This window comes from Lutra lutra, chromosome 4 (assembly GCF_902655055.1).
Source record: "Lutra lutra chromosome 4, mLutLut1.2, whole genome shotgun sequence".
NCBI lineage: Eukaryota > Metazoa > Chordata > Mammalia > Carnivora > Mustelidae > Lutra > Lutra lutra.
Genome location: NC_062281.1, coordinates 72,943,806 through 72,960,723, shown reverse-complemented (window position 1 = coordinate 72,960,723; position 16,918 = coordinate 72,943,806). Strand labels below are relative to the sequence as shown.

Genomic DNA, 16,918 nt, shown 5'->3' with positions numbered 1-16,918 from the left:
AATACACGTACTTTCTTGAACCGCCACCACAACCAAAATACAGACCGTTCCACCACCCTCCCCCACCCCACGTCCCCTCATATTACACACCCCCACTCCCAACCCCGCCCCAGGCCCCCCACCACTGCTGATCTCCATCCAAAGTTTTGTCTTTTTGAGGGTGTCCTATAAGCAGAAGCATGAATTCTGTGACCTTTGTAAGATGATTTTACATTGAGATTTATCCATGTGGGTTGCACGTGTCAGGAATTTGTCCCTCCAGTGCGTGCGCCTGCCCCTGCGTATGGTAGGCCATCACCCAGAGAAGGACGGCTGGGTGGTTTCCAGACTTGGGAAAATGGGGGTACAGCTGCTAAAAACATTTGTTTTGAGGTGACCGTAGTTTTTGTCTCTCCAGGGTAGATATAGTACGCTGTAATTTCAGTTAATATTCCCAACGTCTCTGCTCCCTCATGATGTTTTATTATTCCCGGAGTTCTGGATGCCGGTAGCTTGACCGCTCCCTCACCGGTAGAGTAGACTTTAACAGTTTTTCTGCAGTCCTGCATAATTCAGTGAGTTCACGTAGTGCGGAGAGATGGACTTTTTGCTTTCCTGAGTTTGGCCAGAGCGCTCTTAGAAGGGGAGAAGTCGCTGCCGCCCTTGCATCCAGAGTGTCTGCTGTCGGTGCATCAAGAGGGCCTGTCAGGGGATCGTGGTCTCGCCGGCCGCCCTTATAGCCACTGTTTGCCTGTCTGTTTGCTTCAGGGTTTCGTTCCTGAGTCGATGTTTGACCGGCTCCTCACCGGCCCCGTGGTGCGGGGGGAAGGAGCCAGCAGGCGAGGACGGAGGCCCAAGAGCGAGATCGCCAGGGCGGCGGCGGCGGCGGCGGCGGCAGCCTCCACGTCAGGAATCAACCCTCTGCTGGTGAACAGCCTGTTTGCTGGGATGGACCTCACGAGCCTGCAGAACCTGCAGAACCTGCAGTCTCTCCAGCTGGCGGGCCTCATGGGCTTCCCTCCGGGACTGGCCACGGCGGCCGCGGCCGGAGGCGATGCGAAGAACCCCGCGGCCGTGCTGCCGCTGATGCTGCCGGGCATGGCCGGCCTGCCCAACGTGTTCGGCCTGGGCGGGCTGCTCAACAGCCCCCTGCCCGCCGCGGCCGGCAACGCCACGCCGGCGCCGGGCCAGGGGGAGCCAGAGGACAGCGCCTCCCAGGCCGAGGAGAAGGGCACCGAGAACGAGGACGAGAACAAAGATTCCGAGAAAAGCACAGATGCCGTTTCGGCTACTGACTCCGCGAATGGATCTGTTGGTGCTGCTACTGCCCCGGCCGGACTGCCCTCCAACCCGCTCGCCTTCAACCCTTTCCTCCTGTCCACCATGGCGCCAGGCCTCTTCTACCCATCCATGTTTCTACCTCCAGGACTGGGGGGATTGACACTGCCTGGGTTCCCCACGTTAGCAGGACTCCAGAACGCCGTGGGCTCCGGCGAGGAAAAGGCCCCCGACAAGGCCGAGGGGGCCTCCTTCCAGGAGGAGGAGAACCTGGAAGGCAGCGACGCTGAGGAGAACCTGGACAAGACTGCGGAGTCCTCCGTCTTCGAAGACGAAATAGCACAGGGTGAAGAGCTGGACTCGCTTGACGGGGGGGACGAACTAGAAAACCATGAAAATGATGAATAACCAGTTCCAGTTCCAGTTAAAGTGTTTAAAACTTTTGACAAGTGGTAGTCCTACTGTTTACACTCACAGTTAATGTTCATACCTAGTTTTATAAGCTGTTCTGTAACATAGTGTAGCAAAAAAAAAAAGAAAAAAAAAAAGTCCAAGTCATGTTATACAGGTGTGTCAAAAGGTATCTTGGTCATTAAGTATTGTGCAGTGCATTATTTATTATCCCTAGGAGAGATGAAATTTGAGAGGTGATCATGTCTTTTTAAGGAAACTTACATAATGCTCTGCTTTTTTTTTTTTTTTTTCCCTTTTCCTTTTGGTACCATTGGTATTATAATAAAGAGCGATTTGTAACTGAGTGGCACTAATGGAAGGAAGTGCTGCTCAAAGGAAGTATGAAGTTATATATTTAATTTTTTAATTTTAATTTTTTTTTTTTTTTTTTTTTTTTTTTTTTTTTTTTTTTGCTGTGAAGGTCAAGATGAAATTTCCCATACATATCATACTTGCTCATTGGTTTCCCTTTTGACTGTATGGGGGTTCCCACACTTGCGCATCCACACACATCCATCCACTCTGACAATCTCCACGCTCGTGTGAACGTCTCCGTCCCGAGGCGCAGCAATAATAAGGCAGCTGTTGAATGTGAAGGGTCTCTTTGGAATTTAACCTACTGGGAGGGTTCTTGCCAGACAGAACTACAGTTCCATTGTCTCGTGGTCTTGTGATGCACTGGTATAAACAGAATAAATAGATGAATAAATAAAGAGTGAGAGAAGAGAGAATCAGGTACCTTTTTTAAATTAAAGGACTTTGTTACTTTAGCCACAAAGCTAAAACAGCATTACCTCAGCTCTAAACTAGCCTTGAAGTTTACAGACATGACTTTGTAAATGTACTGTTTTTCTTTGTTGTGATGTCCTTTTATTTTTTTCTTTGAAAACTGCTATCATGTAAGATAAAATGTAAATTACCACCAACTGTAGTAATGATGCTTTTAATAAAAGTGACCCATGATACGCAGAGATGTAATTAGAGAATGTAGTGTGTAGGGGAACTGCTGTTCACTCTATTTTTTTGTATTCGCAATAGATGCAACTACAGCACTCTGGCCTTTGTACAGTTTCTTGATATAGCCTCTTATGCAAGATTAGCTGTTAGTAATACGCTAAACTGATTGTCTTCAGACGAGACAGGAAGAGAAACCTTAAATTACCTTCACATAATTCCACTCCAGATATCTGCGCAGAACCACACACAAAAACCTCCTATTACTCCCTCAAAAGGGCATCTGAGACTGAGAATACTTTAAAATGTGTGCAGCGTCTGATAATGTGGTACACTAAAGAACAAAAGGGCAAAAGAAAAATGAGGCTTTAATAGGCAGAATATCTAGGTCATTTATCCTTGGTTAATGGGTAGAAAAACACAATGCCGGAGTGTCAGCAAGGGACACAAAGGCACTCTTGGTGTCCTGCGGACCGGTGCTTGATGCCAGAAACTGTGTGGAAAACCCATGTGGAATGAAAAGGGGCCCACTTAAGCCGCCGCGTGCGCACGCGCGCAGCCTGGGGAGCTGCTGATGTGTGCACCCCTTTGCGACCTCTGATATTTGAGGTTAAATATAATTTGAGAGCTACTGTTTTCACCTTTTATGTCACCTGACTGAACACAAAGCCGTTATTTCCATGCAGCTGGAAACAGAGAGGAAGGGATGTGGATGGAGTTGTTGTGTGTGTGTCGCCCCCATCCGCGCCCTGTATACACACACACACATACACACACACATAGTCCATCTCTCACTGGATGTGTGGATGTGTTACAAGACAGTGTCTGAATTCCTTGTAGACGCTAACGTTCAGTTAATTTATATCCCAAGATGGAAAATCTACCCATACAACTCTGGAAAGGGAACAACTCGAAGTCTCCATGTTAGAGACCCTCGGGTTGCTTTTCTCCTCCATCGTTACTGTTCTCTCTTGAAAGTTAACAAATGGGTCGTTTGCACCGGAGGGAAAAGTGCCTTTAAGAGACTGTTCTTCTGAAATGGAAGTCTTTGAACATGGGCAGGGGGGCGGGGGGGGGGGGGAGGCTAGATCCACACAAAGTATAGGGAGTTTAAATATTTAAAACAAAGATTTTTTTTTTAAGCCTTCAAATAAGACATTACGTAGGGAGAGTATGTTTAATAAAATGAGTCCGAAAAGGGCCTTTTTCTAAGATACTTTATAGTACTGGAAGTTTTTCCTATGACCTTGCGTAAATGGAACACACGATGGGACTCTCTGTTAGAGAAGAATATGCCAAGAGCAAAGGCATTGGTTGCTTGTGGCCAGAAGGAGCCCTGAGTTGAGAGATGGGTCACCAGCTGGCTCTGAGTTATCTGGGATTTATCTGTTAACAGGGCTTCAAAGTCATTCACATTTCCATGTTGGAAAATGCACTTTTTTTAACTTCTAATGGTATCAATTCTTGATGTTAGATTCTTGAATTCACCTAAGTAAGAAATATTCTGTAGTCTGTTCGTTAATAACTGGTGTTCATTGTGTGCTTAGTGTCGTGAAGTACTGAGATGTTCCGTGCTTTCCTCAGCTTCGCTGCCCCATCTCCCTTCTCTGGGAGGAAGTGCTTTTCTTCCAGGGGAAAACCCAGCCTTACAGAGGTTGAGGAGTCGGCCAGCGGTAAATAGAGGAGCTGGGTCGGAACTCAGACAGGCTGACATCAGAACCAACTTATGGTCTCCAAAAAATACGGCTCTCTCGGGTCTCTGAAAGAAAATTAGTACAAAATGATGATGTGAAGTGTTTGGAGTTCCCCTATTCTTATACCCACTCTTCACCCATCCATAGGGGATCTTAAGCTTCAGACCGGGATTTAAGAGAGAGCCTATGTCAAGTAGAACAGTGTGAGCGCTGGCTATGGATACTTGAGTCCCAGTTACCTCATTTAAATTTTGGTTTATCTTGCACCATGAGTATTTGCACTTTATAAAGAAATCAAGTCTTTGGAAAAGATAAGCTTACTCAGGCTTCCAAGTTAGTAAATTGCTGCTCTTTGAACCCAGGTTGATCCAACTCCAAAGCCCAGGCACTTAACCTCGGGGCCAGTCTACTTTTCATCAACAAACATTTGTGGGGTGCTAGGTGAGGTTGGTTTCAGTGCCAAGAATATCACAACAAAAACAAAAGCAGACTAGTCCCCTGCTGTCGTGGAGCTTACATTCGAGTAGAAAGAGACAGGTGATAAGCACATTACACATAAAACTTTTATAGATCAAGGAAGACTATTAAATAACGGAATGGGGCAGTCAGGGAGGAGCACGGTAGACAGGGCAGCTCTGCTTCCTGCCTGAGTGACGAGAAGCAGGAGCCAGGTGAAAATCTGTTTGGAGGATGTTCCAGACAAGGGGGAGAGACCAATGCAAAGACCCTGAGTTTCAGAGTGTGCTTGGAAGAAGGGGCTTCTGGGGCAGCCTCTCTACCGAGAAGAAGTGGGAGACAAGGACCAGGATGACCCTGGTGGGGGACTTGGATTTCCTGTTAGGTGCTGTAGAAAGTGCTTGGGAGGTTTTGTTCAGGAAAGCAGTATGATCAAATCCATCTTTTTAAAATAAATAATCCACAGTGCCCACAACATGGGGGGAAAATGGCTTGTAAAGAGGAGCCGGGAATTCTAGTCGGTGGGAGGCTGCTGTAGCAGCCTGAGATCAAGGAAGCGGGTGCTAATAGAAGCAGAAAGCTGTGGGCAGATTTGGGATACATTTTGGAGAGCTAGAGTCTCCAGTTTAAATTATGTGAATAATTTGAATTAACTTCAGGATTACTCCTCCTGAAATATATCCAAAGGTGAAACCAATGTTTGCTATGCTTTTTTTTTTTTTTTAAGTGTTACAAGAAAAAATACTGGGAACAAAATTTTCCTTCCATGTTCTGTTACGAAATTCTCTCTTCAGTTCAGTGAAAATTGTTACTTATCTTTGGGAAGAGTTCTCAGACATTATTTCTAACAGGTAGGGGCGGTCAGAAGGTATGTGCATTGTTGAAGCGAGGTGTGCGTGCAGTGAACATCAGGGCATCTAGAGTCATCAATAAATTTAAATTAGGAAGTGAAACAATGTAAATGACTTCTACTAACAAGCACTTAAAAGTTAGAATATATCTTATTCATTCAACTGGGCTCTCTAATGAGCAATTTTATGTATTTTCTTAGCACAGATAAGATTTACCACAGTTTTATAGACATTTTATAGGAAAGTAAACTACATTTGGCAAAATAGATGAATAAATTACCTTGTGGAATATTTAATGTAAGACTCCTTGAGTGAAAAGGATTTCATCATTGAATTTTTTGTTGGGAGAGTCATCCAATTGGAGATCTTTCTGGTGGGGGTTAGCATAATGATTTACAAAGTAGTCTGGACTATTTAAGTCATTTGTATGTTTAAAGGTTTCTCCTTAACTCTCCTTTTGCTTCCATTCTTATTTTTGAGTCTCTAAACCAAAACTAACAGCTCCTTCTGTATATGTGTTGGCAATGTAGGTCTAATCTTCCAATGGGTCTATTGACCAATCTTCCTTTGGATCTACCAATGTAGAGTTGAATTTTAATTTCCATCTCCTCAATGAATGAATGTTTACCATGTAATTTAAATGAGGTCGAAGACTAGGGTAATGACAATTAAAACTTCAAATATAGTCTTCTTTCATCGGCCATCTTTATCTTCAGAAGCATTTACTCATATAATTTCCTTAGCTCCTAAGCTGGTTGAAATTTCATCAGCTGAGCAAACATGGCAGAACCCACCTCCATATGCTTACAGGTTGCTCCCCTCCAGGTTCTTTCTCATGAAACTTTCTTACTCATGAGGTCTTTCTGGGCTCCAGGTTAAACGTTGTAGGGAATTTTGACTTAGAGTAGAGAACAGCATAATAGGTTTCTAATGTATAATAAAGACAAACCCGAGGTCAAAACAATGTTTAGGGATCACTTTGAGCTCTCCTTTAGATGGCTCCCTCCATTGTCCATTGCCCCTGCATGCATTTCGATCTGAAAGCTCTATTTTGAAGTTACAAATGAGAGAGACCTGATTCTCTTGTGACGTGATCCAGGTCCGGTGATGGCTTCACACCCTTTGCAGCCCCAAACCACCTCATCATTATCAGCTGCAGTTCAAGAGACCTCAGCTTGGATGTTGGCTGGGTAACTGCAACATTCAGCAGGCTATAAATGTCATAGCTGGGACAGGACGTGTCCCGTTTTAGAACAGAAAGTTCATCCTGTCCGACATGTTTCACCATGTTTCCCTAGGAGTCGGGAAGCTCTTCACATTTTAGAAGTCAGCATTTTCCTTTGCTAAAGGGCACCTGTGAGCTAACCCACACCGCATACCGGGGAGGTAGGTCAATGTTCTTCTCACCTCCCCTTGTTTAAATGGTGAGGTGGGCTCGCTCCCAAGGCCACGTGGACAGACCAGCATAGTGGAGGGAAGTAGAATTGAGGCTTCTCCAGTGTAAGCCGAATGGAGTGGTGGACTCTCTTAAGTAAACACCTGTCGTTCCTGTAAGCTTAGGTCTACAATCTTAAAAACCCCAAACAACTGATGTTATGATCTGAAGAACAAACTGGAAGGTTCCAAAATCTCATGTTGCAAGACAAAAGTACTAGTAAAGGATGACTGAAAGATGTTTAAAAGAAAAAAAAAATGTTTAATCACAAGCAGGCTTCACATCCGTGTTGATATTAGGGCATAACCTATGCAACTGCTTGACGGTCGAAGTATTTTTGCACCATTATTGAAGCCTATTCTCTAGAATCTTTGGATAGCAGACCTTGTATCTGGTCTTCAAAGGCCAGCCCAGCAGAGCCTGGAACTTCAGGTCCTCAAAAGGTTGGGAAATGGCCCTGGCAGAACCAGAGTGCTCCCTCAGCCTCTCCCAACCCCCCAGGCTTCCCCTGGGCTGTTGGAGCACTCAGAGCAGATTTGCATATCTGTAGCTGCTGAGCTAATGTTCTCTCCCTAGCTGGGGGCCCTGTGAGGCAACTCCAGGATCCTTTCCATCTTATTGTAAGAGCTCCTGGAGAATGAGAGGCAGTCATTGTGTCTGACTGCAGAGGCATTGTTCTTCCCCAGACGAAGCTGGCCTGTTTCTCAGCTCCTCGCTCTCTGCTCCTTCAGCCATGGCTAGCTTCTGAGGAGCAGCTGGGCTGCCTCGGAATAGCCTGCAGGGTTATGTAAAGACCATCTAAAAATCTCCCTTTCTCCTTTACTCTCCAAAATGTAAAGCTGCACACAAACCCCCAACACCCTCTTCTGTGGAGTCCATTTTGTATAGAACCTGCTTGTTCTGGGAGAGAAAACAGAGTAATACAGCAATGGTGACCCCATGACAATGTGCTTGGCTTTGCCCCTCAGGCCCCAGCTCACTTTTTTTTTTTTTTAATATTTACAGATAATTTTTTTTTAAAAGATTTATTTATTAGAGGGCACCAGGGTGGCTCAGTCGGTTAAGCCTCTGCCTTCAGTTCAGGTCATAATCCCAGGGTCTCTGGATCCAGCCCTCTGTCCCGCTCCCTGCTCAGCAGGAAGTCTGCTTCTCCCTCTGCCCCAACCCTGCTCCTGTGCACGCGCTCTCTCTCTCTCTCTCTCTCTCTCTCTCGCTCTCTCTGTCCTACGGACGCTCTCAAATAAACAAGATTTTTTTTTAAAGTTTATTTCTTTGACAGAGATCACAAGGGGGGTGGGGTGGGGGGAGGAGCAGGCTCCCCGCTGAGCAGATAGCCCGACGTGGGGCTCGATCCCAGGACCCTGAAATGATGACCCCAGCGGAAGGCAGAGGTTTAACCCACTGAGCGGCTCAGGCACCCCTAAACAAGATTTTTTAACAACTTAAAAAAATATATTTATTAGAGAACCCGGACCTGTGATGGGGGAGGGGCAGAAGGGGAGGGAGAAAGAAACTCAAGCAGACCCTGCCTTGAGCGCAGAGCCCTAGTGGACCCAAGGGCGCACTGATGTTTAACCCCCTGCTCCATGGGGCGCCCTGCACCCCACCCTAGCCCCCTCCGGAGAAAATGTCATTGGCCATCAAAACACATGGCAGTGGGAGGGCGACTACCATTAAAGCCGAAAATGTCCCTTTCCATTTCAAATGAAAAGCTGTCTATCGACTGGTGAGGTACAAGCATGGGTCGTTGGCTGCCACGCACCCCCTCTTGTTGGGGACAGTTCCGCAGTACACCCAATGCCGTTTATGATGTCAGGGAAACAAAAGGCTTTTGTAGTTGTGTGAGTCTTTCATGCGGTTTGGGAGCAGGCCAGATGCACAAAACAACGCTGACCCGCGAGAGGTGGGAAGGAACTAGGACACGGAGGTGTAAAGTGCACACACGTAGAAAGGCCACTCTGCCGGTCCTGGGTGGTTTCTCAGTGGGTGTGGAGCTCAGACGACCGAATGGCTAAAATCTCCTCTCCAGCTGAGTTTGAAACATTTCATGTTTCAAAGAGCCCTGTACTTTTGTGTGTCCAAAGCCGCCTCAGAGTAGCTACCGATTCGATTCTGTCGCAGGCCACGGCGGGGAGGCGTGGAGAAGCAGGGGCCACGCAGGAGAGCCCGGCGGCCGGGCCATGCTCCAGACACTTGCGGGAAGACCCCACGCGCAAGGGGAATGGGGCCATTTATTCCCATGGCGGGTACAGATCGTAGCGCCTCTCCCTGCCCTCGCAGAGACACAGAGACAGCCCCCAGAACTTGAACGGCCGGCCGGACTTGAGCTTGCCTAGCGTTAGAGCTACAAATGATCCCAGCCACTTGATTGTCCCATATGGCTAAATGGGTCGAATGACCAGGAAGATCCCCAGCCCATACGTCCTGGGAGAGGGTAGGCGACAGGACTGGTTGTCATCAGCTCCAGGTAATTTTAGTCCCCTGGACCTGACAACCTTCACCCAGAGCACGAACAGCTTAAACCAATCTTCTTTTACTTGAAGGCGAGCCAGCTAGGCTTCTGAATTATTGCTAGGGAAAAGACAAACACAAACCACAAAATTTAGAAACTTAGGTTCAATGACTTGCATATCAGCCTCTCCTACAGGAATGTGGTCCTGACCCCTGCCACCTCTCTAGGAAGTACCACCACCTGCAATCGAAAAATGGCTTCCGCGGGGGTCCAGGACAGCATCCTGCCTGCCGGTGTCCACAAGCTGATTTCCTTCGAGGCCTGGGGACGCTCTTGCCGGACGGATTCAAGGCAGCGAGTCTGTGCTTTCTCCATGAAGCCTCCTCTCTCTCAAGGACAAATGTCAGGGAGTCTTTTTTGTTGTATTAAGGGCACTTTTTTAAAGCTCGCTAGAGAAAGGGAATAATAGGCATCATTCTTGTCCTTAAGCAGCAATCAACTGGCAAATATTTAATGTGCAGCTGGAGGGTGTGTCGGGGGATGGGGATGAGGGACAAAGAATGCAGTCAGGGTCCTTGCTCTCAAGGGCCCTTGCATGTCGCTGACTGACGTAGTTTACAGAAATAACACATAGCTGGCTGCAGTTTACAGACTTCAAAGCATGCATGCATTATCTCAACTGATACAACTTCGACATCGCAAGTTCCTCGTGACTTCAGAGATGAAAGAGATCAAATCTCAGCAATGTCAAGGTGAGCAAGTGGCTGAGTTGGGTCTTACAAGCAGGTCTTTGGACTCTAAAGTCAGAGGTCTTCCTAGCACACTGTGACACCAAACAGGGCACCCCCTCCTAGGCAGGCTGGGTCCTGCTCCCAGCGAGAGCCTCTCCGAGCTCATTTGTAAATCTGGAATAATAATACTAGCACCAATCCGGATCGTGCCTTCCCTGTAGTGTTGTGTGAGGATTACAGAGAGTGAATATGCAAAGTCCTTAGTGCCGCAGCTGAACGGACACTGGGTAAATGTTGACCTTACACCTCACCATCTAATGAGTTCCAAAAGTGGCTTCAGAGAGTGCAGTCGAAAAGCACTGACGAGGGGCGCCTGGGTGGCTCAGCTGGTTGGACGCCTGCCCTCAGCGTGGGTCATGATCTCAGGGTCCTGGGATCGGGCCCTGCGTCGGGCTCTCTGCTCCCTGCTTCTCCCTCTCCCTGCCACTCCCCCTGCTTGCGCTCTTTCTCTCTGTCAAATAAATAAAAGCTTTAAAAAAAAAAAGTGCCCATGAAGTGGCTGGGGTGATCTGGTTGGTAGGGAACGTCTGCAGAAATGAGGCTGATGGTGGCCAGCCAAGAGCAGTGCAGAGCCTGGGGGAGGGACTCGGGCTGGGTGTGACTCTTGCAGGACTCTGGATCTCAAACTCTGGAGGTGCACACGACTGCCCCTGGGACCCTGTGCATATTCATATTCGATTATAAACTTTTCCCCCAAAACTTCATACAGCATAGTCTTACTCCCTCTCATATACTCGAATCCTTTCTGTTGTGTTTTATTTCAGTAAAAAATAAATGGTCATGACTGTCCAAAGTGATTTTATGTTTCAGTGGGAGGTGAGGGCCTGCTCTTGAAAAATCGTGCTTTAAACAAGAATTCTTTTTTTTTTTTTAATATTTAATTTATTTATTTGACACAGAGAGAGAGAGTACAAGCAGGGGGACCGGGAGAGGGAGAAGCAGGCTCCCCGCCGTGCAGGGAGCCTGATGAGGGTCTTGATCCCAGGAATCATGACATGAGCCGAAGACAATCACTCGACTGACTGAGCCACCCAGGTGCCCCTAAACAAGAATCCTTACCCTGGGTCCCTGGACGGGCTTTGTGGCAGGGAGGTGAAGGCCGCCTCAGATTTCCCGAAGTTGATGCAAAATGGTATATGTGCATTTTTCTGGGAAGGGTATCCTTCAGTTTCAAGTGGTCCTCGAAGCACCTAGGACTCCCTCTTTGTTTGTTTGTTTGTTTAGAGAGAGCAGGAGCCAGGAAGGGCAAAGGGAGCGGGGGAGGGAGACTCTCCAGCAGACTCCCCTAGGAGCACAGGGCTCAACCTCAGGACCCTGAGTTCAGGACCTGAGCTGAAATCAAGAGTTGTCTGCTTCACTGGCTGAGCCGCCAAGGCGCCCCCGTGACTCCCTCTTTGAGAGGGTCGTGTGAATGAGGTGAAAATTCGATTTGAGTAGGATGTAGAGGATCCCCCCGCCACATGCTGCCTGGATGGGCCGCCCCTGTCTATTCTGTAAGGGCCCACGGTCATGGCGGCCTCCCACTGGCCACAGGGATGGTAACAGCAGCCACCAAGTGCCTGCTCTGAAGACTGAGTGAGATCATGGGTGTCGTACTGAGCGCGCTAACCCAGAGTAAACACTTCTACAATGTCGACTATTGTGCACACGGTCCCCGTGTGGTGACAGGCCCACAGAGAAGGTTGTCCCCATTGCATCAGCCCAGTTCTTGTGTGAGTTGTGTGTTTGTTTGGGTGAAATGAATTCTTTCCCTCTGTCATTAGCATGGAGGCCAACAGAAACCCAGGACCCTCTGGGGTGCCAGGCAGGTTCTGTCAGGAGAACATGTAACTCTCAATCTAGGGGTCATGAGTTCAAGCTCCACTCTGGGCAGAGAGCTTCCTTAAAAAAAAAAAAAGAAGAAGAAATCCAGGGCCACCTAAACTAGTGTTAGGCCTCTCCCCTCCATCCTCGCACAAAGTTAGAAGGCATAAATGGGTTCTTGCCCTGCCATCTGGCTTCTGGAAGCTGGCCCTAGCACCTGAATGGCATCCTTGCCAAGCTACCCCAGGTTCCTGGATGGCCTTGGCTGTGGTACACTCACGACACCCACTCCTGTCCCCATCTGCCATTTGGGGTAAAAGTCAAACCCAAACAAAACCAAAGGTCTGGGGGCACCTGTGTGGCTCAGTGGGTTAAGCCTCTGCCTTCTGCTCAGGTCATGATCTCAGGGTCCTGGGATCGAGCCCCGCATCGGGCTCTCTGCTCAGCAGGGAGCCTGCTTCCTCCTCTCTCTCTGCCTGCCTCTCTGCCTACTTGTGATCTCTCTCTCTCTGTTAAATAAATAAATAAAATCTTAAAAAACAAAAACAAAACAAAACAAAAAACAAAGGTCCGAGAGACTTGCCCCCAGTTTTCCATCCTTATAGAAATAAGCTGAGGTCTTTACATAAGTTTACATAAGTTGCTTGCCTTTGCGGGAGTCTAATTTTCTGCCTTCTTATTTAAATCTACCACCTCGGTTGCCCCCGTGCTGCTCAGTCCCGAATTCTAGGGCCCCTCGTGGCAGCGACCCCGTGGGTGGATGTGGCAGATTTAGGCTCCATGGGACTCCATTCAGCGATGGGCGCAGGTCCCGGGCTCCGAGGAGTGGATGACATGCACGCAAACGGGTCCTCTGCCAGGAACCAGCTCTTGTTTTCCAAAGATTAGTTTCAAAGGACACGAAGACAAAGGCTTTGCTGATTTCAACAGCTCACAGCTGGTAAAGAATGAAGATTTATACCCCTGTAAGTACTGAGCCCGTTTGTTTTTAATTGGGTGTTTTTTATAACACTGCGTGTTATAGCTGAATTGTGTCCTGCCCCTCTTAGTATATTGAAGCCCTAACCCCTAGTAGGTCAGAATGTGACTATATTTAAAAATAGACTCTTTAGGGGCACCTGGGTGGCTCAGTCGGTTAAACATCTGCCTTTGGCGTAGGTCATGATCCCGGGTCCTGGGATCGAGTCCCGCATGGGGCTCCCTGTTTGGGGGGAACCTGCTTCTCCCTCTGCCTGCTGCTCCCCCTGCTTGTGCTCTTTATGACAAATAAATAAATAAAACCTTAAAAAAATAGGGTCTTTAGAAAGGTAATTAAGGTAAAATGAGGTCATATGGGTGACTCTCATCTGATGTGACAGGTGTACTTATAAGATTAGGGGAGATTAGGGGTCCTCATAAGGGGAGATTAGGAGACAGACACAGAGGGAAGACCATGTGAAGACACAGGGAGAAGACAGCCTTCTGTGAGCCAGGGAGAGAGGTCTCAAAGGGAACCCAGCCTGATGACAGCTTGGTCTTGGACTTCTCACCTTTAGACTGTGGGGGAATAAATTGCTTGAAGCCACTCAATCCACAGGACTTTCTTACAAAAGCAGTAGTGAACAAATACCCCGTGTTTTTTATGAATTCATCCAGTAACAGTTTACAAGTCGGGCCACCCACGTCAGGAAAGGAAAAAGTAAAAAACCATCTTGCAGAAGTAAAACAGTGTAATAATGTTGTGGTTAGAAACATGGATTTGGGCCGGAGTGAATCTGGCTGAATCCTGCTAAACTGTGTGCCCCAGGGCAAGCTGTGCCACCTCTCTGGGCGTGCTTTCCTAGATGTAAAGGAGGGATGGATCGTGATGGTGAGGACAGTACCCACTCCATAAGCCTGCAGTGAGAATTCAACGGGATAATGTGCGTGAAGCACTTAGCAGAGCACCCACATCTAGGAAGCACCATGCGAGTGCTATTATGAACCCGAGACATGGCTCCAAATCCTGAACCTCCTGGACCTTTCTAGCAGCGTGACCTTGGGGAAGTCACCACCTCCCTGGGATATGCTCCATCTGCACAGCGAAGATGTCTGTGACGTGTGAGGACTTTTTCAGCTCTAAGATTTTATTATTCTAATGTTGATATGAACCATTCTGTAGAGAAAAGTGGAACATCTTGATAAGTTGTGAGAAGCACAATGCTTTCTGGGGTTTCTGTGCTCCGTGTGTTCATGGTTGGCAGACCCAAGTAAATGGGGATGCCCTGAAGGAATGACCTTCCAAATGATTTCCTTAAAACACACACACACACACACACGCTGTACCCTTGGATTCCATAGGCATTAACCCCCAAAGGGGGAAGAAAGCAAACTTCTATTTTTAAGCCGTGCAAAGTGACTGCCGTAAATCTGTTCAGGTATCATCGTGTTTGACTTTAAGAAAATGGCTGAGCTATGGGCAAGGTAATTCAAGAAGATATAAATGGCTGCATTATAATAAGCAGACACCTATTTTAAGCATGATCTATGTTTTTGAGAAAATTCATTACAATGAGTCTTACAATACCAACCTCTTCAATGAATTTTTCATGTCTGCATACCAAGATATATATAAAACGATCGTAATCATATACCTTTGGGGCAATGCTGAGCGCCAGCTGTTTCGGGGATGATTTATAGGTTGCCACACTCAAGGTTAATAATCAGGAGAAACAGGTTACGGTATGCAATGTATTTATGTCAGGTTAGAAGTTCAGTTAGTAGAGATAGCATGGTATAAGGAGGGACACACTTTTAATTATTTTCAAAGTGCCCCCCCCACATTTCTCTGCAATAAACTAAACATAAATGATGTTTTATGCAGGGGAACTCTCTGCCAGGCATAGCCCCCAGTTCCTGTTGGCTTTATTTAAAGCTAGGAGTTATTAGCTGTGAGTACGAAAACGCAGCTTGACCATACTTAGACATCTGTGCAATGGGCCTGCATAGTGAGCGTGATGGCGTTTCATAAACTTGGAGGTAATTATGCCCTTATTCGGATGGCAGCATTTCCCTGCTGGCAGGATTTCTAGAAGCTTCTCAGAGCTGTGGCATATACAAGCCTCAAGTGGACCTCCAAAAAGCGCTAAGATGTAACGCATCCCCCTTTGAAGGCAAAGGATACAAATTATTGTATCCATTTCATAAAAGTCTCAGTGATGTTCCCTTTCTGGATTGAGGTAAGAATTTCCCTTGTCCTAAGTAACCTCTCTTAAGATAATCAATGAAGAGAAAATAACTATTTTTTGAGCAGAGGGTGGGGTGTATTGTGTACCTCGCTCATCTTTATTGGTCTATATAAGTCTTTTTTCTTCTTCTTCTTCTTCTTTCTTCATTCTGTTTCAATGGGTTCTGATTTCTCAGCGAGTAATGTGTATATATAGGTGTGTTTATTTTTGCTTAACATATTTTCAAAATGAGTGCCATTTTGTCTGCATCTTTAATTACATACATGGCATTTGTTATGTATCCTGTTCTACCTTCTTAACTTTCGTGGGTTTACTTTATTTTTTCTTTTGGGTTTTTTGGTTTTTGGGTTTTTTTTTTGTTGTTGTTTATCTCATTTTTAAGAGTCTTATTGTGGTCTCATTGGCATGCATTATACTGAACGTGTTGTGTCAGTGTGGACACCTGTGAACCGTACTTTGCTCCGCTCAAGACAGCGAACATATTCACCACCTCCAAAGGTTTCCTCTGGCTTCTCTTAACTCCAGCTCTCGCCCTTTGCCATCCTGTCACCTCCAGGCGACAGGAGATCTGCTTTCTATCACTAGAGATTAGTCTGCATTTTCTAGAATCTTATGTAAAGGGAATTGGATGGCGTGTACTCTGGTGTCTGACTTCTTCCACCTAGCAGACTGTTTTTGAGATTCATTCATGTTGTGTGTATCGGTGGCTTTTTGTTCATTTTTCTTTCCTTTTTTGTGGGAGAGTAATATTCCATTGCATGGATGTACCAGGTTATTTCCCTGGTCACCTGCTAGTGGACATTTGGGTTATTTCTAGTTCCTGGCTCTTAGAAATAAATCTGCTGCAAACAGCCATGTACTACTTTTTAAAAAGACATATGTTTGTGTGTGTGTGTGTTTTGTTTTGTTTTGTTTTGTTTTGGTAAATGCATAAGAATGGAATGTCTGCATTATATGGAAAGAGTATGTTTTACTCTTTCAAAGCTGCCAGACTGACTTTCCAAATGGTTGCCTTGTTTTATGTTCTTGCCAGAAGTGTCTGAATGCTCCCGTTCCTCCATAAACTCACCAACATTTGGTGTAGACAGTTCTTTTAATTTTAGACATTCTAATAGTGGTATCTCCTTATGGTTTTAATTTGCATGTCCCTAATACCTAATGGGGCTGAGAATCCTTTTTATATGCTTATTTTCCATCTGGATATCTTCTTTGGTGGGGTGTCCTTTCAGATTTTCTGCCCATTTGTGGAGGAGGGTGTTGTTTTCTTGTACTGAGCTTGAGTTATTTTTTTTTTTAAAGATTTTATTTATTTGACAGACAGAAATCACAAGTAGGCAGAGAGGCAGGCAGAGAGAGAAGGAAGGAGGCTCCCCGCTGAGCAGAGAGCCTGATGTGGGACTCGATCCCGGGACCCTGGGATCATGACCTGAGCTGAAGGCAGAGGCTTTAACCCACTGAGTCACCCAGGCGCCCTGAGTTTGAGTTATTTTTATAATCTGGATACAAGTGCCTTGTCAGATATAAAGTTCATAAATATTTTCTCCTAGTCTGTGGCCCTTATCCCTA

At 46.5% G+C, this 16,918-nt stretch overlaps 1 protein-coding gene across 9 annotated transcripts in view; it reads left to right on the top strand.

The window, feature by feature from the left end:
• Nucleotides 1–2,679, top strand: part of CHD7 (chromodomain helicase DNA binding protein 7) — a 189,970-nt gene extending 187,291 nt beyond the window's left edge. For all 9 annotated transcript variants that reach the window (XM_047724434.1, XM_047724432.1, XM_047724425.1 and 6 more), the window contains one exon: nt 748–2,679. In XM_047724434.1, the coding sequence (XP_047580390.1) occupies nt 748–1,665 (918 nt within the window). In that variant the 3' untranslated portion in view covers nt 1,666–2,679. The remainder of the gene's footprint in view (nt 1–747) is intronic.
• The last annotated feature ends 14,239 nt before the right edge of the window (nt 2,680–16,918 follow it).